Here is a 24,515-nt window from a genome sequence, read left to right on the forward strand (position 1 = left end):
TGGTGGTTGTAACGATAATAATTATAAAACTGAATTATACTGGTGTTTATTTGGGGGTCCTTGACATGAAAAGGTTTGGGAACCACTGCTTTATGGTGTCGTCCACAGTTAACAGTTTTGTTTTGAGTTGTGCTTGAAATGTAGGCTACTGTAATTCTGCAATATGTCAATGAATTCATCTAACAAACAATCAATCAATCAATCAGACAGACAGGTCCATTTGGTTCCATTTGTACACTCAGAGTTAAATGAACATTGATATTACAATGTAAATGGGGTCTCCGAGATATAAATGCCATTAAATGGGGGTCCGTAGACTAACGCATGTAAAACCGGGGGTCCTTGAAATGAAACTGGTTGAGAATCACTGCTAGAGCCGTAAATATGGAACCAGTGTTTTGAGCTGCACTGTGTGGCATGGAAAAGTGGGTATTAACGCCATCTGGTGGTGGAATTAGAGTTGTACGGAACTGTTGTACGGAAGAAGTATAGTTCTACACACACCGGAAAGTCCTATTTTATAATGTGACGTGGTTGTGTTTACTTCCGCTAGCCCAGCTAGCTAGCTAGCTAGCTAGCTTAGCTAGCTTCCACCATAGCTTCCACCATAGAAGTAGCTAGCTGTGTGGTTACTAGTTAGCTTCTGAAACAAGACTTTATTTGTTTTAAAACATTATTTATTTAATCGACAGTTTGTATTAATTAATGTTCTGTCCTTTAGAACAACAATAAAACACGTGACTCGTAATAATAGCCATGGAAATAAAATAAACCTAACAGTAGCTAAAGCTATTTTCGGAGCTCACGTTTTATTTTGAAGAGAAAGCGGAAATGCAGCGTTTAACGTCAGAATTTTGATGCTTGAACTTGACGAGTAGAACTACCTCTTAATTTGAAAGCTTCCGGAAGTGCGTTCGCATAAATTGACTAAACATCGACTTGACGGACTGACTTACTGTAAAACACTGTTGTACGGAAGAAGTATAATTCTACCTCTGTCAGTGAAATTCCACCACCAGATGGCGTTAATACCCACTTTTCCATGGATTCTGCAACACTCACTTGTTTAAACCAGAGAAAACAAATAGTAGTTCTACAAACCCACAGCGCGTTGCATCCACGACGTTTTGTGGCCTTGTAGATCTGCTATTTTCGGCGCTCGACACCGTCCTGCGACGGTCCTGCGACGGAGCACAAATGTGATGAAAATAGCAGATCTACCAGCTCACAGCGCGTTGCAACCACGACCTGTTGTGGGCTTGTAGATCTGCTATTTTCTGTCATACGACGGTGCTCAAATGGAAAGAAACTTTAAATGAATGGATGTGAATTAAACTAGTTATTTAACTACTAATAATGAATGGATGTGAATTAAACTAGTCGTTATTTAACTACTAATGTAAACAAGTGTAATGCTTTATGGTGTTGTCCACTCACAGTTAACAGTCTTTGTATTGAGTTGTGCTTGAAATGTATTGTAATTCTGCAAACTGTTAATAAATACTTCAATCAATCAATCATTACACTTGTTTACAACAGGGTCCTCCATTTTTAATTCATTAAATAATATGTTTTAATGTTTTAATAACTACTAATAATGAATGGATGTGAATTAAACTAGTCGTTATTTAACTACTAATGTAAACAAGTGTAATGCTTTATGGTGTTGTCCACTCACATTTAACAGTCTTTGTATTGAGTTGTGCTTGAAATGTATTGTAATTCTGCAAACTGTTAATAAATACTTCAATCAATCAATCATTACACTTGTTTACAACAGGGTCCTCCATTTTTAATTCATTAAATAATATGTTTTAATGTTTTAAAAAATAACCAAAACATTATTATTTTTTATTTTATTATTATTATTATTATTATAAACCTTCATTATAGTAACATAATGTTACATTGTTTTATTATTAATATATTAATGACCATATTTGGTCTTGTTTTGCCTTATTTCTTCCACAGATGTGGCAACAGTAAAGGAGGTATACTCCCGACCAGTGGGAGGCAGCAATGTGCCGGAAGGCATCTAGTCTGCCGGAAAACCACAAGAAGAAGAAGAAGAAGAAGTCTCCGTGGCGCAGCCATAGAGTTACTCTATGGGCGCAGCACAGACATTAGCATCGGGTAGCAGCGTGGCTAACAACAGTAAATGTGACACACATTAAACTATATTTAATCTGACATTTAATCACAAACGACTTTAATCTGATTCATATTAATTTACTGCAGCGTTTAAAGCCCATAGGAGGAGGGAGTGACGTCACAGGAGGAGGTGAGTTTTAAAGACGTTTAAAAACATTAAAGTGTTGTTTTGTTTATCTCGTTAAACTACGAGGAACTAATAGCAGTTAGCATTAGCAGCATCAGCAGCGCGAGACACGCTGTTTATTTACATGCCAGTCACATTAACGCCGACAGAACTCCGTCAGGTCTAACCGTGGAGCTCATTCATGATAATTATTCATGATGTTATGTGTTTATATTCATGTGGAACTCGGTGTTGTTAGGAATGCTAGCGTTAGCTCGCCAGTTAGCTGCTAACGGCTGATCTAACGTAATGTAATGTATGCTATGCTGCGCAGTAGGACGGTGTCGCTCTTTAAAAACAACAGATCTGCAACTTAAGCTGTGGCGTACTGGCGTTCATAAAATGACGATAATAATTCTATAATACTATGAAATAATAGTATAATACTAGACCACCATCTGATGACATTTAGCCTCTCAGACCCAAAACTAAAGAATCCTGTTGTCGTTGGATCAGATCTTGTCCACAATTCCATGCTGTTTTGATGTTGGTACCATTAGGACATAATCAGGCAAACGTTGATCAAAATTCTTCTACATTCTCTAATAGTGTAGACTTCTTGTAACTTAAGTAATGACGTGTCCAGAGCTCTGTCTTCTATAAACACAACACCAGATATCTGTCTAAACACCTGAACGTGTCCAGAGCGTTCTGTCTTCTATAAACACAACACCAGATATCTGTCTAAACACCTGAAAGTGACCAGAGCTCTGTCTTCTGGTCTGTGGAAAGCAACATAAGAGCACTGTTGACCTAGAATGTGCAGATTTCACCTAAACATAAAATAACTAGTGTGAACCCATAGTCATATTCATATCTATGTACTGTATTTGGCTTAACAATTGAGGTATGACCATTTTTAACGCACAGCCCCAAGAAATCTATCATTTTATAATGAGACTATTTACTTTTGGGGCAAGTGGGCAGGACCTTTGGGCAAGTAGGACATGACCTGTACTTTAGTGTCAACCCCTGGCCTGAACCAATCAAAACACTGCTGTCAATAAGACCCTGAACCACTGCTAGAATAGCTTGTAGATCTGTTATTTTGCTCTTGGGTCGAAGTAGGTTGACGCCTCTGTGCTAAAACGGATATTTGACTCAAAATGTTACAACAATAAAACATTTCAGTAGTAAAGTAAAGTTTACAGTAACACGATTTGAACATTCAACATTAACCCATTAAGACCTGAGGCCCGATACTACAAATGTTTTCTAAATTATAACCATTTTCTGGATAAACTTCTATATCCATATCAGTGGTGCTCAAACTTTTCAAGGACACCAAAACATTATAATGTATTTGGCCACCGATCACCATTTCAAAACATTTTGTTCCAGGGACCCCCAGAAGCAAAGATTTAATTTCAATATTGTTGCTTTACATACAAGATCAGGATGTATTCAAAGATATATTCATAAATTTTAGTGTTAGTGTTATGGTTATGTGGTTAGGTTATGTTGTTTCTACAAGCTCAAAGTGACGCACTAGGAGCTTGTAGATCTGCTATTTTTGAATAGTCAAAGTATAAAATGAGACGGGTGCTTTCCCAGTTAAAGGTGTAATATTTCTACTGTATATCAGTTACATTATTGAGGGGCAATGTCCACATTGCCCCAGGGTGTTTTAGAGAAGGGAGAAGAGTCTAGGACGTGTGGAGCGTTGTCCAGGGTGTTTTTATAGAAGGGAGAAGAGTCTGGGACGTGTGGAGCGTTGTCCAGGGTGTTTTAGAGAAGGGAAAAGAGTCTGGGACGTGTGGAGCGATGTCCAGGGTGTTTTAGAGAAGGGAGAAGAGTCTGGGACGTGTGGAGCGTTGTCCAGGGTGTTTTAGAGAAGGGAGAAAAGTCTGGGACGTGTGAAGCGTTGTCCAGGGTGTTTTAGAGAACGGAGAAGAGTCTGGGACGTGTGGAGCGTTGTCCAGGGTGTTTAAGAGAAGGGAGAAGAGTCTGGGACGTGTGGAGCGGTGTCCAGGGTGTTCTTAAGGAGAGGGGTTGTAGGGTTGTGAAGACGTAACTCATTTCTATGTCATGTGTTTGTCTGTCCTCTAACAGGACGTCCATAAAAGGACATCATGTTCAACAAGTCTTCGTTTGGAGCTCCGTTTGGAGGAACCACCGGTGGCTTCGGAGCGACGTCTACCTTTGGACAGCAGAGTAAGTACTAATACTTTACTCTAATACTACATGTACATGACAGCAGAGTAAGTACTAATACTTTACTCTAATACTACATGTACATGACAGCAGAGTAAGTACTAATACTTTACTCTAATACTTTACACAACGTGTTTTGGTCCGACAGTCATTAGACTGACAACCTACCTCTATCCCTAACCTAACCATAACATACCTCTATCCCTAACCTAACCATAACACGGAACAGCGCATGTTTGAGCGCTAGTCCGACCGTTGTTCCCGCATGTCGGACTAATGCTCCGTCTGAATGACGTTCGGATCACCTACTGTAGCCTATAGTTTTATTACCTCCACCTTTGGACAGCAGAATAAGTTATTGTGCGTATTTGATGTGTATTTGATGTGTATTTAATGTGTATTTGATGTGTTTTCAGGCACTGGCTTTGGAACCACTGGAGGTTTTGGCAGTTCAGCTTTTGGAGCCACACCCAACACTGGAGGTCTGTTTGGAGCCACACAGAATAAACCTGGTGAGTTAAGATTCTTCTTTTCATTCTGAACTCTCTAGAACGATCACAAATAACCCAGGGGCTGGTTTCTGTTTCACTAAGACGGAAAGAAATCATTCTGGAAGAGAGACAAAGTCTGTTCACTAACGGTGTGTTTGGCTCCAGTGTGTAATACAGTGTTTCTCCACCAGGAGGCCTGTTTGGCTCCAGAACATTCAGCCAGCCCATCACCAGCTCCACCACGCTGACTGGCAACAAATGGGAAGAGAGAGAGAGAGAGAGAGAGACGGGGAAATAACCTGGTTTTTGGAGAAAAAAAAGGCGCACCAGATTGTTTTCTCCCCATCGCACTGGTGCTCCTAATTATATTTATTGGTCGCATTGATCAAATTTCGGGAGCATATGCGACCAAAATACTGCTACTACTACTACTGTTACTACTACTACTACTATTTATGATATTAACAACGATATCCCCCCCCCCCCCCCCCCCAGCCTCCAACAGGAAGTGACACGATGGTGAAAGGGGGCGTGACCACCAGCATCAACACCAAACACCAGTGTATCACCGCCATGAAGGAGTACGAGAACAAGAGCCTGGAGGTACGCACGCACTCACTCACTCACTCACTCACTCACTCAGGTGGGGTGGGGGGCCGCAAGTATCCCCCACCCGCTAGTTGCCTGTGTGTGTGTGTGTGTGTGTGTGTGACCTTGGCATATTTTTAAAAAAAAATTCAAAAGCCTTTCAAATGCATTTAATTATAATTATGTTAACTAAATACATTGGCCATAAAAAAGACTAACATTTTAATTCTACGCAGCGAAAAAACGCATCAGTGTGCAACCACCTTAAATGTAGATACCAATAGGTAATTTCGTGTGTGTGTGTGTGTGTGTGTGTGTGTGTGTGTGTGTGTGTGTGTGTGTGTGTGTGTGTGTGTGTGTGTGTGTGTGTGTGTGTGTGTGTGTGTGTGTGCGCGTGTGCGTGTGCGTGTGCGTTTTTTATGGGAGTCAGGAGACCCCTACCCAACGATCTGAGGGTACACGCTGGGTTGTATGGCTTTAGCATGGCCGAGATGTAGGTAGGGGCCAGGCCTCGCACAGCTTTAAAAGTTGTCAATAAAATGAATTCTATTGGAGTGATGTGTTCCACGCCTCCTCGTGTTTGTCAGCAGTCTCGCTGCATAATTTTGTACTATTTGTAGGCGAGCAATGGCTTTTTTGTTGACCCCCGAGAACATTAAAGATCATACTTAAACACTTGCTATGCTCTGGTCACGCTGTACACACATAATATTATTTGGGCTTAAAATTTGTCCTTTAGGGTGCAGTCACATCAATCTTTAATTCTGCCTTTATACCGGATTCTGACACTACTTTTCAATGGGGACAAGATTCAAGATTCAATATTTTATTGCCATGTCAACAGAGTTGATTAAAATTTGTTTCAGTGCACTAAAACAGACATACAAAAAGACACATATTCAGACAGTAGAACAAGATACAAAAGTACAAACATCATATGAGGGGGACCAATAAATAAGTAGAATGCAAAATGTTACAATTCATGTTGAATAAATAAATTCATCGCAGTTTGTCGTATTACAAAGCAGCTTCACGCTGTAAAGTGCGAGCGAAAAGAGGGTCAGCATTCAGGAGGTGCACAGCCTCGGGATAAGTGCTATTTTTAAAGCGAGAGTTATTGCACTTTAGAGACTGCAGCGGTCTCTTACCTGAGGGCAGGGGGTGCGAAAAGAGAGCAGGCAGGGTGGGAGGGGTCGGCAATCACCTTCTGCATCCTGCAGAAGGTGAGAATCTATACTAACTGCTGTTTCACTGGGATGGACATCGCTGGGCATGTCGAATCTACAATAGAATTGGTTCAATCTATCAGGGAGCTCGGCGGCTGCCTTTATACGCTGTGATGATTTGCATCCCTTGCCAAACGCCCTTGGTGTCGTTGGCACGTAGTTTGTCTTGCAGACTTATATGCACGGTCATGTCATTATATTTGGCTTTAGCTTTTTTCACAGCATGCTCAAAAGTCATACCTGGCTAATTTAAAAGCCTCTTTGTTGCCACTCTTAATAGCTTTATTTTTCTTTGAGCAGAGGGTTTTAACCTCTTTACCGCTCCGTTCCCATTGAAAAGCATTGGCAGAATCTGCCGCAAAGGCAGACTTAAGAAGCTGACGTTGGGCATTATGCCAGTGGTCAGAAAGACACACACACACACACACACACACACACACACACACACACACACACACATTATAAAATGTGTACTGTATGAAATCTAACAAAGTAAGGGTAATATTTGGAGCTGCATGTCATTTAAATTCCTCCTGACCCATGCAGGAGCGAACGGCGGCCTGGACTTTGGAACCACCAAGGTGTCTGAAGAGGTGAAGCGGTTTGTCAACCTGAAGAACAAAGGCAAATATGAAATAGCTTACAAGTGAGTTGGAACAGTCAATAACATGATGCACCTGTATCCACAAAGTGAATAAGCTTAAATTAAACATTCATTCAATTAATGAAAAAAAGTTTAAATTTTGTTTTTTATCCATGAAAATACTTTTTGTGAATGTTTTTTTGAAATTATAATAATACAAAACTAAATTAAGGGATCCATGAAAAATGTGACCCTGCACGACCCACAGATTGGTCTGGTCCAGGGGCGAGTGCTTGACACACACACACACACACACACACTCTGCACCGCTCAGTTCGATTTGATTTGTCTGATCTTTGACTGGATATTTTGTTCTGCACCAGATTCACTTTAGAGCGAACAGACCCGTCTCAGCCAAACTCGGCCTCCATCTTCACCGTTACGCCCCTTCACGGCACCCTGATGCCCACAGAGAGGTCCACGGCAGTGCAGGTTCTCTTCAAGCACCACAAGGAGGTCTCGCTCAAAGATCAGCCTGTTCTGCGGTGCCAGGTTTGAATTTATTATGTTGCTGATGGACAATGTTTTAACCCATTTTGGACTGAGGTCGATAAAAAAGGCTTCTAAATCCTAAAAAAATTCTGAAAAACCCATGTTTCTATGTCAGTGGTGCTCAACCTTTTTCATGTGAAGGACCCCCAGAATTATCTCTATTGGACCACGGACCCCCATGTAGTTCCAGGGACCCCCCAGAAGCCAATATTTTAGTACAAATCTCTGAAATATATATTCAAAGACTTGCGCCACATTTTCACGACTTTTCAAAAATAGCAGACCTACAAGCTCGGAGCGCACCACTTGGTGCTCGGTGAGCTTGTAGATCTGCTATTTTTCAATACCTAAAGTAGAACAGAATCCTTAAAACACCAAAAGGTTCCCGCCCAAAATCAGGGAGAGAAAAGGGCATACACGGTCACCACGCATCGTTACATTCTGAATCTATATCCATTACCAGTCCAAAACATTTGAATACGCCAGTGTATGAGACGTTATCTGCCAGCTACGTATTCGTCCCCCCGCCCCTTTACCAGTCAAAGTAGGATTTTCAATGCCTCGTATCTCTGAAACTACGACGTGAGCTAACGTTAATAATAGCCGATCATTACAATGGTAGTCTCCAGGCCGGGAAACCGAAAATTAAGATGACCAAATAGAGGCAAAAACCCCTGGCAGGGTTTACCTACACTCTGCTGCCACTCTCGTGGCACAGAAAAAATGAAGGAAGAAATAAAAGTTGGTGGTTCCATCAAGTGCCGTTTATTTGTGTTGAATCCCATGCCTGTACTACTGTATGAGCTTGTGTTCAAACGTTCTCTTCTGCAGGTGATTGAGCCAAGCATCGGGGAGAAAGGAGAGACCATAGCCATCATTCCAGTCAAGGTTTCCATCCAGTCAGTCTTCTCCAGGTCAGCGCACGTTGTTTTGGGGATCAATATGGCATCACTGACACCAGTTTTTGTAGTATTAGTAGCCTACGTAGAATTTGTAATGTGTCCCTCATTCAAATGAGAACATTTTGTATGTTTCTCCAGAGAGCTTTATGAGATATTATCCAATGCAGTCACATTGTTTGGCTTCGGGGCTGTTATCCTACTGGTGGGTATATTAAGTGGATTTCTTTAGGGGTAGCAGCTTCTTAAAGTTGTCCGTTCTTCTCTACAGTCGTCCCGCAGTCTGGAAGTGTTTGATCTGTCTCCGGCACGCCTTTGCAGTGGTCACCTTCACACCCCAGACCATGCAGCTCCACCACGCTGTGTTCGAGGCCTCACTGGAGGGGCCGGGGGCCACCAGGTAGATACTATTCAATGTGTTTGAGGCCTCACTGGAGGGGCCGGGGGCCACCAGGTAGATACTATTCAATGTGTTTGAGGCCTCACTGGAGGGGCCGGGGGCCACCAGGTAGATACTATTCAATGTGTTTGAGGCCTCACTGGAGGGGCCGGGGGCCACCAGGTAGATACTATTCAATGTGTTTGAGGCCTCACTGGAGGGGGCCACCAGGTATATCTATATATATAATTGAGAGAACTCCACGCACCACGCTCCTACACAATGCCACCACGGAGTCGGACACGTGCCCTGTCGAATGAGGTGACCCTAGGATTATGAAACTCCTGTGAGACACCTATGGTAACATCATTCTACAGGCCACAGGTTTCTGCGTCAACGCGTGGCGTTAGACGTACTTCTAGTACTATTCAATGGGTTTGTGGCATTGTGTGACATGCGTGCGTGTGTGCGTGCGTGTCACTTTCAGGTTACCACACGTTTAATTATTTCAGTAGTGCTATGTTAGTGTTGTCTCTCTCTCTCTGTTGAGTTAAGTCCGTTGCTCTCCCCAGGTTGGCGGAGGGTGTGTAGAGCCCAGGATCACATTAGATGATTGACACAGGGGTGAAAAATTGATTCATCCATTATAAAAGAATATCTAGAGTTGCAACTTGCAAAACTGCGGCTCATTTTTAATGGAAATTGGAAGCCATCGACATGAAGATGCAAAGTTACAAAACATTGAGCTGGTTTACAAATATACAGAGCTTTATATCTGCCTGTGTGAACGCAGCATAACACGATGGAACAGCAGCCTGTGATGTAGGAGAATGGTGTAAAACTGTTGCACACGTTTCGACAGAATATAGTTCTTATATTCTACATTATATAAACCTGTATTGTGTCAAAACGTTGGGGAAATAAAAGGTAGTGGTTTCATTGTGGCTACGAGCTGACCTTCAGTCAAATCGCTGCTGCTGGTCACTAAACTAATCTTCAAATTTCTATTTCTATAGCGGATCTACAAGCTCAGTGTGTCACATTTTGACAGTGTGAGCTTGTAGAATTTCAGCTTTTGCTACTTTTGCAGATGAGATTAGATTTGTAGATTTAGTTTTTGTGGAAGTGCTTTAATAATGTGTTATGAATATTGAACCGATGAAAAGTATTCCATTTCCCGTTGGCTTCATTTTCCCATAGCTTTATTTGAATGGCTCTGAAGCTGGAGTGCAGGGGACTGTTGCTGTGGGGACTGGTTGTGCACAGAGCCCATGGGACTGTCTGTGTGGGGCTGGTTGTGTACAGAGCCCATGGGACTGTTGCTGTGGGGACTGGTTGTGCACAGAGCCCATGGGACTGTTGCTGTGGGGGCTGGTTGTGCACAGAGCCCATGGGACTGTCTGTGTGGGGCTGGTTGTGTACAGAGCCCATGGGACTGTCTGTGTGGGGCTGGTTGTCCACAGAGCCGATAAGACTGTCTGTGTGGGGCTGGTTGTGCACAGAGCCCATGGGACTGTCTGTATGGGGCTGGTTGTGTACAGAGCCCATGGGACTGTCTGTGTGGGGCTGGTTGTGCACAGAGCCCGTGGTGGGCAAGAGTAACTGACATTCTGTGTTATTCCTGTGGTTCTATAGGAGCGTGCTGGTTGTAGAAGGTTCATGTCAAGGTGTTTGACAGTATTTTTCCTGTCTTCCTATAGAAGTGTAACTGACAGTATTTTTCCTGTCTTCCTATAGAAGTGTAACTGACAGTATTTTTCCTGTCTTCCTAAAGAAGTGTAACTGACAGTATTTTTCCTGTCTTCCTATAGAAGTGTAACTGACAGTATTTTTCCTGTCTTCCTATAGAAGTGTAACTGACAGTATTTCTCCTGTCTTCCTATAGAAGTGTAACTGACAGTATTTTTCCTGTCTTCCTATAGAAGTGTAACTGACAGTATTTTTCCTGTCTTCCTATAGAAGTGTAATTGACATTGTGTATTTCTTCGTATCGGGGCGTGCTGGTTGCATGGCTGCACTGTATTTGCTAAACATTACTACATAAAGAAATGTGCCACCTGGAGTCATAACTACTACATTAATACATACAAGAATAACTAAATGAATTGGACAGCCAACCAGTGCTGCACCATTCTGGCTCACATTTAGAAATTAATCTAGATCTCAATCTCAATCAGATTAATTGTGCAGCACTAGCTGGTTGTAGAGGGCTGCTGATGAGGTGTTTTTGTAATCCTATCTTCCTTAGGCATTGATAAAAGGATAGGCTTTGAAAGATTTTATCCATCCTTGCATGGATTACAGTTCTCATTCGCCACGACTGATTTCACTCATTTGGATTCCAGAGAAAACCAGCAGGTCTTCTGTGACTCCATGCTGCTGCGCAGCGAGAACGGCAGATCTAGCTTGTAGATCAGCTATATTTTCGGTCATTAGTTATTTTAAGATGAAAGAGTATTTGACGTGATCAAAACTAGCAATAGAATAGAAACATCTCTCAGAAACACGAATGGTCTCACACAAAATGTCATGAGTTCTTCAGCTGGTCGGCCTAAAACCTCATTACGTTATCGGTCTTGAGATTAAATGTTTTATTTATTCCATGAGAGGTATAACTGACACTGTGTTTTTCCTGTCCTCTCATTGGTCGTAACTCACACTGTACTTTTCCTCTCCTCCAACAGGAGCGTGCCGGGCGTCACTGCGGCGGCCTGCGCGTGCTCAACTCCTATTGGGTGGGAGAAGACTCCACCTACAAGTTCTTCGAGGTGATCCTGATCGACACGTTCCACAAGGCCATCCGTCGCAACCCCGACACCCAGTGGATCACCAAGGTGGTGCACAAGCACCGCGAGATGCGCGGCCTGACGTCCGCGGGCAAGAAGAGCCGCGGCCTGGGCAAGGGTCACCGCTTCCACATGACCATCGGAGGCTCCCGCAGCGCGCTGTTGGTTTTATTTTAGTTTGAGTACATTTTGGTTGTTGCAACGCGGTGTTTGTTAAAAGGTTAAAGCTCTTTGTTGTGATATCAATCACTCCTATAGAGTTAGCTGTTCAGTAAAGGTGTTGAATGGGTTTTATTCTGATAGTAATCCCTGCTATAAAAGTGGTAAATGGGTTTCATTTTTATTCTGATCGTAATCATTTCTAATCGTTATATTAGTTTAGATGTCCAGAGACTCCAGACCTGTACATATTATTTTCTGTTCACTGAAGAGCAGCAACTGCCAATTAATTAGATTATAGATTCAAGCTTGCTTTGTCATTCTTTCCAACTGCAGCAGCAGGAAAAAAACTATTGTTTCTCCTAGTTAAAAGACAACACAGGCTCATACAAGAATAAATATATCCAGACAATACTCTGAATATTAAAAGTTTAGTTTATAATGGTTTCAGTTCACAATCCTTACACTGCTGATGGTGAAAAGGCCTTTCCTCTACACTTTATTTTCTGTGGTTTGGTTTCCCATTCAATTCAAACTACCAGTTTGATTATATTGTACATCAAATGGAAAATAATTTAAAGTTAAACTAGCGTGTTAAGATGTGACCAGAAGGAAATGAAAGAAAATGTATTCCTGCTCATTGGACATCCAATAATTATAAATTCAAGAAATCCAATTTCCAATTAATGTAAAACCTTTGTCTCTTTGAGCTGACATGACAATATGAGCATGTAAACATAGTGGTAGATTGACAGCCTGTATGATCAATATGAGCATGTTAAACATAGTGGTAGATTGACAGCCTGTATGAACAATATGAGCATGTAAACATAGTTGACTGACAGCCTGTATGAACATACTATCTGGAAGACATTCATTATGTTAATGTTTTGTTCATGAAGACAACTTGTTTTTTGCCATTTCTATAGATTATAGGACAATGGAATTAAAAAGTAAGTCCAGGTACACCAAACTGACCATCAGTACCACCTGACTGGTATATATATATATATATATAACATATATCTGTATAATACTTTATATAATGTCTTGTATACTTTAAGAATCATTCCAGGTACACCAAGCTGACCTTTAACAGTCAATATGATGTATTTTATGAATTATCAGAAATGTCAGATTCAGATACCTTTATTAGCCATTTGTGTATACACACATAGGAATTTGTTTTAACATAACATGAGTGCATTCGATTCTTTTCAGTCCCATTCTTTTCCCATACTGGCAGCAAGAACCAACTGCATGCATCTACATTTCATCATTTTATTGATGGTGCAGGTACTGTATATACTGTACAGTGTACAGTATAATTAGAAAATAAACTCCCAGTATTACATTTTGTAATATTAAACATTTACCCTATATTTAATTTGAATAACTACCAATGGAGCATTTCTCCAGTCAATAAATAATACAATATTACAACTTTGAATATGTGCCATATTCGTCATCACAAGGCGTCAATATGGTCACATAAAATATATTTGAACACATTATTTTGACATTCATAATAGTATTTAATTTAGGGTAGTTTGAATAAACATAAATCATATTTTTAGGGTAGTTTTATAAACATCGTTCCATTCTACCAGCAGCTTCATCCAGCCTGTCATGAATCATGATGGCCACTAGGTGTCAGTATAACCCCATGGTACCAGGGCCGTCCTCCACTAATCCAAACAGATCTGTGGTATTGCGTTTACATAATATTGATTTCTCATTGGTCGATGCTTATTGGCTTATACTACACTATATTATCAGAGTGACTTACAGTAAGAAAGGTAAACAACAAACACATTGATTGATTGAAAACTTTATTAACAGTTTGTAGAATATTAAAGTACAGTTCAATACAAATGTCTGAGGATTAAAATTAATAAGAAAAAAGCACTATTAAAGGCTTGTTTCCATTGGGGTCCTCCATTTTCATTTAATTCACCAGATTTAATTACATGCAAATATACAGTAAAATAATCATAGGCTATAGACGGTTATTAAACATATGTAGGCTACAGTCTTAAGAGTATAATATTAATATATATATATATAATATACATAATTCATATATACTCTAAGGCTACAGTAGGTCGCAGTTAAATGGAATCGTGCATTTCCTGTCTGTCAGTGTGTCACTCAAAATCCCCATACATGGGAAAGACCCATATATGGTGCCCAGGTCTCGTGACATCACGTGACATCATCAGTGATGAAGACCCCCGATGTCATAGTAAAAGCGACGTGCTGTCGCAATTAAGCCCATATATGGAGATACCTGATGTCATCAATATTTACATTCTCAACAGGCCTGGAAATGAAGGCCCGGCCCTACCTGGGCCCTCATCAAACCCTGTACACTCAAGACTGGCCCCGCTGTCACTCTTAGATCTCCATATATGTAGCTGACCTGTTCTGACATTCCATATGTTGATCTGACCTCATCAAACCCTGTACTCTCTCCTTATAGACACGCTCCTTATATGGCCAGTACAGAATGATCTGACCCCCATTCCAAAGCGCTGTCACCCAGGCGGATGCGTGCATGCGACCTCGCCCTTTAGGGCCCTCAGGCGACTTAAGGCTCATTCATAGTCTGGCTTGTCGGTGGTGAGCTGAAATAACGTTGAGCCGTGGTGAGTAAAAACAGAGAGAAGGGCTGGGGGCGGTGGCGGTGGTTTGCTCTTCACCGCGGCTCGTGATGTCATGTTATGTAGAATGGTTATTACATTTCATGATATTTCACAGTATGTAGAATGGGTACATTTCATTATATTTCATCACAGTATGTAGAATGGGTGCATTTCATTATATTTCACAGTATGTAGAATGGTTACATTTCATTATATTTCACAGTATGTAGAATGGGTACATTTCATTATATTTCACAGTATGTAGAATGGGCACATTTCATTATATTTCACAGTATGTAGAATGGGTACATTTCATTATATTTCACAGTATGTAGAATGGGTACATTTCATTATATTTCACAGTATGTAGAATGGGTACATTTCATTATATTTCACAGTATGTAGAATGGGTACATTTCATTATATTTCACAGTATGTCAATCAATCAATCAATCGTTATTATTAAAGTTCATTTTTTTCCAAGACCGGAACCAAACATTGAGGCCTTGATGTTCCTCCCAGTTGAAGTTAGGCTCGCACCTACTTCCGTTCCAAGATCCTATTGCCCGAAGGGACGGTCGCGCTGTGATTGGTTAGTCACTTGGTTAGTTAATATTTATCATATTATAGACATATTGTCCAAAGACAGATGACGGTTTGTTTTAAACTAATATAAATACGTTTATATGTAATACAATAAATAGATATGATTTTATATTTATATCGATACATCTAGCAGAGCCGAAGAGTTCTGATGATCCTCATGGGGGCTCCCCAGTCATTATTTTGTTTTATTTCACATTATATTGGGAAAGGTAATTTGGAATTGCGTCACGTCCGGTGCCATGTCCTTATTTGGTGTTGAACCAGCGATGGCTCACAACATTGTTTGTCAAGCCTCCGTGTAGACGGAAGGACATGAATTGTTTGAGAGAAGCGTGTCATTAACCAAGGTTTGTTTGTTTGTTTCTGAACCAATGTTTTACGTTCTTTGTCAACATTTAAGGTGTATGTTTGATTTGAATATGAGTTTAATTGATGCGATTTGTTTTTGTTACAGTTTGACCGCGTTTGTTGTTCATATGGGTTTCCTGTCATTCCATTCCCTTCATTCCCCTTATGCAGCCAGTGAGGTAAATCCATGTGTTCATCATGTATGCATTATATTGTCATGTTCGTTATGTTTATGTGCTTAAGTTTGCTCATGTACTGATCGTTGTTTATTCATTGGGTGTTCATCAGTTTTGACGTTGGTCTATTGAGAGAGTGAGAGCTCAATAAAATCATCAGTAAACAGAAACGACTGACTTGTTCATGGAGGGAGTGACACTATCCATATATAGCTGAAGCCTGTTAGCTTCACTCACCTCAGACCAATAGACTCATTTCACACAGCCAGACTCCAGAGTGAGCAGAGGGAGAGAGCACCTGTGTGTGTGTGTGTGTGTGTGTGTGTGTGTGTGTGTGTGTGTGTGTTTGCACCAGACCACACGGTATGAAATGTTTGACTGTTTATGTGACTCTTATTATGTTTGTACTCTTATTGATTAAGCAGTGTTAAAGCCTGTGACATTTGCAGTTTTAGTGAACTTTTAGTGACTGAAGTTGTCTATTGTCTACAGTGCCTGTCCGTCACACTATGTGTAAATGTGACCATCGGTGACTGTTGATGTGCCCTGAGGTTCAAGTTGGTTATGCAGCCCTTTAGCACCCTCGATACGCGGAGTGAGGTATACATGATTATTTATTTGTCTAGTTTCCATTTGGAGTATATCATTCATGATTGTATTTGTTTGGTTGTGGTACTTTTGGTTATTGTGCATTTTCCTTGTCTTATAATTGAAATGACTTGAGTTTTCTATCACTGTATTTATAATTGACCATAAATTAACCATTTTTATTGTTGATTGTACTGCTGAAGTGACAAGTTTATTGCACAGATTTTAGTAGTCAAACTATGAGATTATTCGATTGTAACTGTATTTATTCTATATCCTTATAGTTTTCACGGTGTTGGAACAATAAACACACCCGTCGAGACCACCCAAACTTGTCATTCTTTCATCAATCGAGGGGCTGCAGTCATCATCAATCACCATCGACAAACAACTACAAGTGAGTAAACAACAAGACGCCCAAGTCCCAAAGTGTGAGCACGTTGTTGAACCGTATATCTCTGGTGATAAAAGAAAGGCATGGCAATGTAGGCAATGTAGGGCCAATGCCCTACATTCAAGTTGAAATCTTCACTCTGATACGGACACAAGTATTGAAATTGGATCGATTGGAAGGATCTAACCAGTAAAAGATTATATGAAAGAAATAAAATATTTAACTGGTTTATATTTTACAATTTTAGTTATAGATGGCAAGTATAATGTTAAGGAATATTTGTCTTATTAGCCAGAGATCCTTTTAAAATGTTTCTATTACTGTGAGTGATATGGTCAGCTTCTGATGTCTTTCTTTCTTTCTAGATGTAGATGGAGATGACTGTAGATGCTGCTGGAACACTGAACCTGGTCTCCTGTGTGAACCACCCCATCCTGGCTGCTGTCCATGTGAACATTATGAGTGTTTGTATAGAGAGAAGCATGGCTGAAGAGCTTTGCATATCAGTCGTTTCTTGCTGCTGCCAAAGTCAAATTGTGATATCTGTAGTGTTTAGTTCATGGCCACTTATGAGATGTAGATATAAGTACACCTGACTGGTGGAATAGCCTTGTGATACATACTGGGTGTGCTCTTTGGTCGTTCACAAAAATCACACAAATCAAGGGATGTCCGACAGTCGGTGTTGGATATTGTCCAACTCCTAATTGCCAATATCAACAGATACCGATATATATATATATTATATGCAGGCTTTTTCCAGTGGTGGAAACATAACTCAAACTTTTTACTTAAATAAAAGTAGGCAATACTGCAATATAGAAATACTCCGTTACAATTCAACATGTACTCGAGTAAAGGTACAAAGGTTTTGGTATAAAATGTACTTAAAATACCAAAAGTAATTATTAATAATGGCTCATTATGCAAAATGTCTAATCTAATCTCTCAGCTCAAGTTTTCAAATGTATAAAAATATTTTGAAAATAGCAGATCTACAAGCTCACATGTCTCTTATTGTATTGTGAGCTTGTAGATGTTTTTAATGTAAAATAATAAATAAAGTAAAATTAAGGGTTAGGGTTATTCATTTTTAATGCCTTTATCGGCCGATAATATCGGACATCCCTAACAAACATATATCAAACGTGTCAATACATTTCAAAGAATGCCACAACTTCACCAATAAATAAATAAACATCCACATGTTCCATAAATTAAATGCCACAAAGGTTTGCCGAAAAAATGAAGAAATTACAAAAAATACGTTTCTTAAACATCTTCTGCCGTATGTCCATAGAACTTCAGCTCTGTTGCAGCAAGCCAGTACAATGTGTCATTGTCTAGGTCACCTAAGCCACGATCACCATTCGGTGGCCGGTATTTGGGGCAAATGGTCATTACGTGTTCCACAGTCTGTAGTGGATCCTCGCATTCACAGTGGGCACTGTCCGAGATGTCCCACTTCTGCTTTGAGGGTTGTCCACTCCTTGCAGGGGAGGTGCTGGCAAAGAACATATTTGGGGTCCTCGATGTATTCCACTGGTCCCTCTGTCTTGCCTTCACCCAGGATGCCTTGGAGGTGTCAGCTGTTGTTGTGTGGAGCAGTTCCTGGGCCTGTGTGGCAAAGGGGCATAGTGACTTGAGGCGCGTGTGCTGTGGCAAAGGTCGCCGTGACTTGGTGTGTGTGTGTGTGTGTGTGTGTTGTGGCAAAGGGCACCGTGACTTGAGGCACGTGTGCTGTGGTGTCTCTGACGACCTTGTGGAGGAGATGGCTGGGATTCACTCAGCTGTGCCTTCTCAGTGAGGGCCAGCGTGGCTGTTTCTCGTCTGACCTCTGTTGGAGTGATTCCAGCGAGAACAGGCAGGCAGTTTGTTTGGGGTGGCCCATCCGGTGTTGAGGGCAGCATCCAGCTTCTTGACATGAGAGCTACGGCTCCAGACTGGGACACATTACTCGGGTCGTCTGCATAGCCAGACTTCATTGATGTTGTTGCAGGGAGGTCATGGATGTAGCTGTTAGTGTTGAACAGCAGTTACTGGTGTGGAACCGAAAAGCTTCACAAACATGCCAAAAATTCTAGTTTTGAACCTTTTTAATCTAGTTTATTTTCAAATAAATTAGTTTTTACTGTTTTGTGAAGCAACTTTGGGTACCTTGAAAAGTGCTATATAAATTGTATGTATTATAAAAAAAACAGACACACAGCAATTGTCGCCACACAGACATCACAAATTCCTATTGGCAGCAGCAACAAGTGAGTGATGTGCAAAGCTATTCATAGAATATAACCACCATGTCTTCATTCCAGATGCTGCGAGGCTCAACCGGAGCCCCTACAGGTGGACATCTGCAGTTCTCGCTGTCCATGGATGAATCTGCATGGGGGGCTCTGAAGGCGGCTCAAAGTAAGAAACCACTTAGACTTTTCTATTACTGCGAGTGGTATGGTCGGCTTCTGTTTTAAATGTTCTCTATACATTTTGTGTATGATGTGAAAGGACACAATGTATGTATATCTGGCTTTCTTTCTTTCTTAGGGTGGATGGGTCGTGGTAGACGTCGTGGAAGGACAGAGATCCGTTTCAAAGCGGGGGTTTCCTCTGAGGACTTCTGATGAGCTGTGAGTAGGAATATTTCTTGTTGGGATGGATATCTGTTGTACTGTTATGGTACGAAGTATAGCATGGCAGTATGATTCCTCCTAGTGGCACTGGTTGAATGTCTGTCAGCTCTCCAAGCTAATCAAAGTCTTAATGACACTTTTTTTTTTAACCACTTCAACCCCAGCATCTCTATTCTGGGGGGAGCGTTCAGCCAAATTAGCAGATCTACAAGCTCACACCGCATTGCAACGTGTTGTGAGCTTGTAGATCTGCTATGTTTGGCAAATCAATTTGTGTAGAGTGAAATCGGAGCATATACCAAATGCTCTCTTTAAAGGTCTGTTTTATCAAATCTATAGAGGGTTTAAGTGGTTCTGAATATGCAGCTCAACAAAACAAAAGCTAATTTAGTCCTTATTTCTTTCTTTCTTAGGACGGAGATCTGTGTAGATGCCGGATGACTTCGGACCTGGGCCTGCCCGGTGAGGAACCGCACAGTAAGAACCGCTCTAGGCCTTTCACGATTATGAGGTTTCTTTTTACTGGACGATTATTGTCGCTCAATTAAATATTTAAGTGTGGCCCGGATGGTTAGCTCAACTGTCTGGGCACCTATGCTGCCAAGCCAGCCAGATGGTGTGCTGCGGGTTCGACTCCCGACGGCCTTTGCCGCGTGTCACTCCCCATCTCTTCCCCCTTTCCTGTCTATATACTGTTCACTATCAGTAAAGGCATAAAAAGCCACAATTGATCACGTCTAGGAATTTCAACAATTTAGGCAGTTCTCACATCCAGAGTGACTTACAGTAAGCAACAACACATAGTAATGCATCAAATTCATAAACAATTGTCATCAAGAATAAGAAGTATAGACTATCCAGACTATTGGCAGCAACAACAAGGGAGTGATGTGCGAAGCTCTTTTCTATGAAGCCATTCATAGACGATAACGGCCATGTCTTTCTTCCAGATGTACTGCAGGTCTCTCCAGGAATCTGCATTCCTCTGAAGACGACTCAAAGTAAGACCCTGTTAGGCCTGTCAAAAAGAACCCTAACTGAAACGTTTATTACTGTAAGTGATATGTTTAGCTTCTGTTTAAATGTTCTCTATAAATAAAAGTTTTATGTATATATGTTGTGACGGGATAGAATATATATCTGGCTCTTGGTCACTCCCTAATCAATCTTTCTTTGTTAGGATGAAGATCGCGGTAGACGTCGCTGGAACGCGGCTGCTGGACAGGGAGTGCACACACACACACACACACACACACACACACAGAAAGGCTAATTTGGTGTGTTTTTTTTTTTTCTTTGTTAGAGATATCGATAGACGATCTGATGTTCCCTGGACAGAGATCCGTTCCAAAGCTCTCCCCCGGGGGCTTCCTCAGAGGACTCTGATGAGCTGTGAGTAGGAATAGTTCTTGCTTGTTTCTGAGGATGGATAACTGCTTTTGTACTGTTATGGTACGAAGAATGGCATCATTTACAGTAATCCAAATGTTTTAAATATTTTAGGATAAATCTAAATCTGCACAATAGTTTGAGAGTCAATATCTCATATCATGAGCGTGCCTCTTGGTCTTTGTAACAACTTGAATACAAATTACAAAAGATGTTGAGGACTGTACATGTGTTGATGCCTCCTAGTGGCACTCTGGTTGAATGTCTGTCAGCTTTCCAAGCTAATCAAAGTCTTTGACACTTTTGTTAACCACTTCAACCCCAGCATCCCTATTCCGTTCAGCAAAAATAGCAGATCTACAAGCTCACACTGCAACGTGTTGTGAGCTTGTAGAGCTAATGGTTTCTTTCTTTCTCTCTCAGGATGGAGATCATAGACACAGCTGGAGCCTCTAGAGATGGAGATCTGCAGGTCTGTCCATGGATGGGAGGACGGAGGACGGAGATCTGGGTAGACGCTGGAGGACTTCGGACCTGGGCCTGGATGGATGGGAGGACGGAGGACGGAGGACGGAGATCTGGGTAGACGCTGGAGGACTTCGGACCTGGGCCTGGATGGATGGGAGGACGGAGATCTGGGTAGACGCTGGAGGACTTCGGACCTGGGCCTGGATGGATGGGAGGACGGAGATCTGGGTAGACGCTGGAGGACTTCGGACCTGGGCCTTCTCAGTGAGGAACTCAACGGTACGAACCGCTTTAGGGTTAGGGCTTTTTTTAGGCTTCGTAAAAAGCCAATAATCGTCCGTTGCCGATAATTGGTCGATCCCTATTCTTAAACGTTACTGTAAGTGCATGTGTATGTTGCGACAGGACACGCACGCACACAGCAAAGCTAATTTGGGGTGTGTCTTTCGTTCTTTGTTAGAATGGAGATCTCAGCCGATGCCTGAGATCCGAAGATTTCCCAGGGTGTTTCCGCTGAGGACCTCTGGGTCGCTGGGAGGCTCGGACGGAGCTAGAAGGTTCGGTAGACGCCACTGGAACCTGTTTAGGCCTGTCAGAATTTAAGGTTTTATAATGGCCGATTTTAATTGTCTCTCAAATAAATTACAAGTAACAATTTAATTGCGTCATACTAACATTCTAAATAAAACTTTGGCTTTTGTAGGCTTTGTAAACAAAAAGCTGCACATGGCATAATTCAATAACTTTATACACTAAAAAAAGAGAAGTAAATTACAAAGTGACACATTTAGAGCTTGTAGATCGGTTGCTTTCATTATTTCTTTAAAATGTTTGACAATATATGAACATTTTCAACATGGAGACGATTATGACTCTAAAAAAGTATCTCAAATACTTGGCGATTAGGTAATTGTGACAGGCCTAAATCCTTCTAGTTGTGTTTTTTTATATCATGTTCTGTAATCAGTTAGGGTTGACTATAGACTTTTTTTTAGGAACAAGATCATCATGCCGGTGAAGAGCACGTTTCTAGCCGATGGAGCAACTATTTCTGATCACCTTTGGAGTTCCATCACAGCAAGGTAACTATACAACACACGCACACACACTATGATCATGACATCAGCTTGTGACTGCAACTTGTTCCTGTTCGCAGATGACTCGGCACTGCTAGTCTCGGACAGGAACAAACTGCAGGTTGAAAAGGCCCTCAGCTCTGAACTCGGTAGAATCTGCACCTGGCTCGCTGATAACAAACTATCTTTACACCTGGGAAAAATTGAATCCATTCTCTTTGGATCTAATAGTAATCTCAGCAAGGCAAATGGCTTCTTGGTTAGAGTTGGTGACAATGTTATCACACGTAAAGATGAAATTACCTACCTAGGTTCCATCCTGGAGGCTAATCTTTCCGGTGATAAAATGGCCACCAACGTAATCAAAAAAGTCAACTAAAGAACAAGATTCCTTTACAGGATCTCCTCACTGGTCAACAAAAACACCTTGAAGACCTTAACAGGAGCCCTCGTACAAGGTTTCTTTGACTATGCATGCACCTCCTGGTACCACAGCACCTCAAAGGCCCTTAAAACTAGGCTCCAGACCTCCCAAAACAAACTGGTCAGGCTCCTACTTGGCCTCACCCCCCGAACCTACCTCACTCCTGCCCACTTTGACAGGTTGGAATGGCTTAGGGTCGACGACAGAGTACAGCATCTTGCAATGGGTCTGGTCCACAAGATTCGATACACCACCAAGATACCCATGTACCTGTCTAGATACTTCCTTTATGTTAACGAAGTCCACACCCACAACACCAGAGGGAGTGCAACGAATCATGTACAACCCAGATTCGGCACAAACGAGGGACTAAATTATTTTCACTCCTATGCCACCAAAATGTGGAACGCCCTACCAACAGTCATTAAGACATGTGACTCCCTTTTTCCCCTCACTGTATAAGTTTATTTTCCCTTTTTACCTCCTTTATGATGAATTCCTGTTCTGTTCTTTGACTATATAGAAGTGTCTTATTTGTACGTCTCTAAATGTTTTGATGAATTGTACATGGTGGACCCTCTTGTAAACAAGTGTAATGCTTAATTGGGTCGTCCACTTACAGTTAACAGTCTTTGTATTGAGTTTGTGCTTTGTGAAATGTACTGTAATTCTGCAAACTGTTAATAAATATTTAAATCAATATTGTTTTATGAACAAAGTAGTAATGAGCATTTCTTTCTTTTCTTTAGGACGTTGCTGGTCTCCAGTGTGGCTCCATCTGGAGGTCACCAGGGTTCTGAGTCACTCAGATCCTGACTGGTAGTGGTGATATGTAGATGTGATCAATCAGGGCTCTAAACAATAAAATAATAAACCAATATAAATAACTAGATAATAATATAAATAAATGGATAAAACGAACGATAAAAAATAGATTATAGTAAAATAAAAGTAAATTAAAATAGTAAAATAAAAGTAAATTAAAATTAGTAATGCATAAAATAAAATTAGTAATAGCATAGTAATGGATAAAATAAATATAATTAGTAATGTAGACAATAATACATAAAATAAATTAAATTATCAATATAGTAATGCATAAAATTAGTAATAACAGTAATACATAAAATAAATAAATGCATAAAAAATAAAATTAGTAATAACAGTAATACATAAAACAAATACAATTTGTAATGCATGAAGTAAAATTAGTAATAACATAGTAATACATCAAATAAATACAATTAGTAATATAGTTATACATAAAATTAGTAATAACATAGTAATATATAAAATACAATTAATACATAAAATAAATTACTTTGTGTTGTTATAGAATGACTTAAAAAAACAAACACAAAATATCAATCACATCTACATATCACAACCAGGCTATATTGCCAGCAGGCAGGTGGACTGTAGACTCACTACAGCTGTCACAATGTGGTATACTTTGTTTTGACCCAACTGGCCTCCAAGGAGAGGCGAGCATGGAGCCGGACATCTGATGATACACGAGAGAAGACGCCATAGTCAAAAAAAATTGTGATAAAAGTAATATGTTTCATGTTGATTGTAATTTATGCATGATGCCATATATCTGTAAATATTCATTATTTTCTTGTTAATAAATTATTGCA

General features: G+C 40.8%; 2 protein-coding genes and 2 long non-coding RNA genes across 6 annotated transcripts; all 4 read left to right on the forward strand.

The window, feature by feature from the left end:
* The first annotated feature begins 2,114 nt into the window (after positions 1 to 2,114).
* Positions 2,115 to 13,404, forward strand: LOC308311152 (uncharacterized protein). 2 transcript variants are annotated; one of them, XM_080757713.1, is made up of 10 exons: positions 2,115 to 2,281; positions 4,370 to 4,471; positions 4,888 to 4,983; positions 5,154 to 5,315; positions 5,458 to 5,565; positions 7,323 to 7,422; positions 7,743 to 7,911; positions 8,743 to 8,825; positions 9,082 to 9,210; positions 11,874 to 13,404. In XM_080757713.1, the coding sequence occupies exons 7-10, from the start codon at positions 7,822 to 7,824 to the stop codon at positions 11,959 to 11,961; spliced, it is 390 nt and encodes a 129-aa protein (XP_080613839.1). In that variant the 5' UTR covers positions 2,115 to 2,281; positions 4,370 to 4,471; positions 4,888 to 4,983; positions 5,154 to 5,315; positions 5,458 to 5,565; positions 7,323 to 7,422; positions 7,743 to 7,821; the 3' UTR covers positions 11,962 to 13,404. The 2 variants fall into 2 exon arrangements, with proteins under 2 accessions (XP_080613839.1, XP_080613840.1); XM_080757714.1 differs by lacking the exon at positions 5,154 to 5,315.
* Positions 13,405 to 15,598: 2,194 nt separating this feature from the next.
* Positions 15,599 to 17,330, forward strand: LOC308310835. The gene is made up of 5 exons (XR_013963544.1): positions 15,599 to 15,732; positions 15,840 to 15,912; positions 16,402 to 16,509; positions 16,782 to 16,894; positions 17,257 to 17,330. It is a non-coding gene; the product is annotated as an uncharacterized lncRNA (long non-coding RNA).
* Positions 17,331 to 19,931: 2,601 nt separating this feature from the next.
* LOC308310936 lies at positions 19,932 to 20,823 on the forward strand. Its single transcript, XR_013963571.1, has 3 exons — positions 19,932 to 19,995; positions 20,469 to 20,519; positions 20,699 to 20,823. It is a non-coding gene; the product is annotated as an uncharacterized lncRNA (long non-coding RNA).
* A 2-nt stretch (positions 20,824 to 20,825) lies between these two features.
* On the forward strand, positions 20,826 to 24,515 carry LOC308310937 (uncharacterized protein). Of its 2 annotated transcripts, none has more exons than XM_080757398.1 (5): positions 20,826 to 20,910; positions 21,331 to 21,654; positions 21,836 to 21,932; positions 22,359 to 22,457; positions 23,625 to 24,515. In XM_080757398.1, exons 2-5 carry the CDS (start codon positions 21,456 to 21,458, stop codon positions 23,689 to 23,691), a joined length of 462 nt encoding a protein of 153 aa, XP_080613524.1. In that variant the 5' UTR covers positions 20,826 to 20,910; positions 21,331 to 21,455; the 3' UTR covers positions 23,692 to 24,515. The 2 variants fall into 2 exon arrangements, with proteins under 2 accessions (XP_080613524.1, XP_080613525.1); XM_080757399.1 differs by having other exon boundaries at positions 22,371 to 22,457.

This window comes from Protomyctophum bolini, assembly GCF_963924005.1.
Source record: "Protomyctophum bolini genome assembly, chromosome: 23".
Classification (NCBI taxonomy): domain Eukaryota; kingdom Metazoa; phylum Chordata; class Actinopteri; order Myctophiformes; family Myctophidae; genus Protomyctophum; species Protomyctophum bolini.

Coding starts and splice junctions, on each gene's coding strand:
- LOC308311152 (XM_080757713.1), top strand. CDS start 7,822: ATGCCCACAGAGAGGTCCACGGCAGTGCAGGTTCTCTTCAAGCACCAC. Junction 7,912..8,742: donor AGCCTGTTCTGCGGTGCCAG/GTTTGAATTTAT, acceptor TCTCTTCTGCAG/GTGATTGAGCCAAGCATCGG. Junction 9,211..11,873: donor GAGGGGCCGGGGGCCACCAG/GTAGATACTATT, acceptor CTCCTCCAACAG/GAGCGTGCCGGGCGTCACTG.
- LOC308310937 (XM_080757398.1), top strand. CDS start 21,456: ATGGGAGGACGGAGGACGGAGGACGGAGATCTGGGTAGACGCTGGAGG. Junction 21,655..21,835: donor TCTCAGTGAGGAACTCAACG/GTACGAACCGCT, acceptor GTTCTTTGTTAG/AATGGAGATCTCAGCCGATG. Junction 21,933..22,358: donor GGCTCGGACGGAGCTAGAAG/GTTCGGTAGACG, acceptor GGTTGACTATAG/ACTTTTTTTTAGGAACAAGA.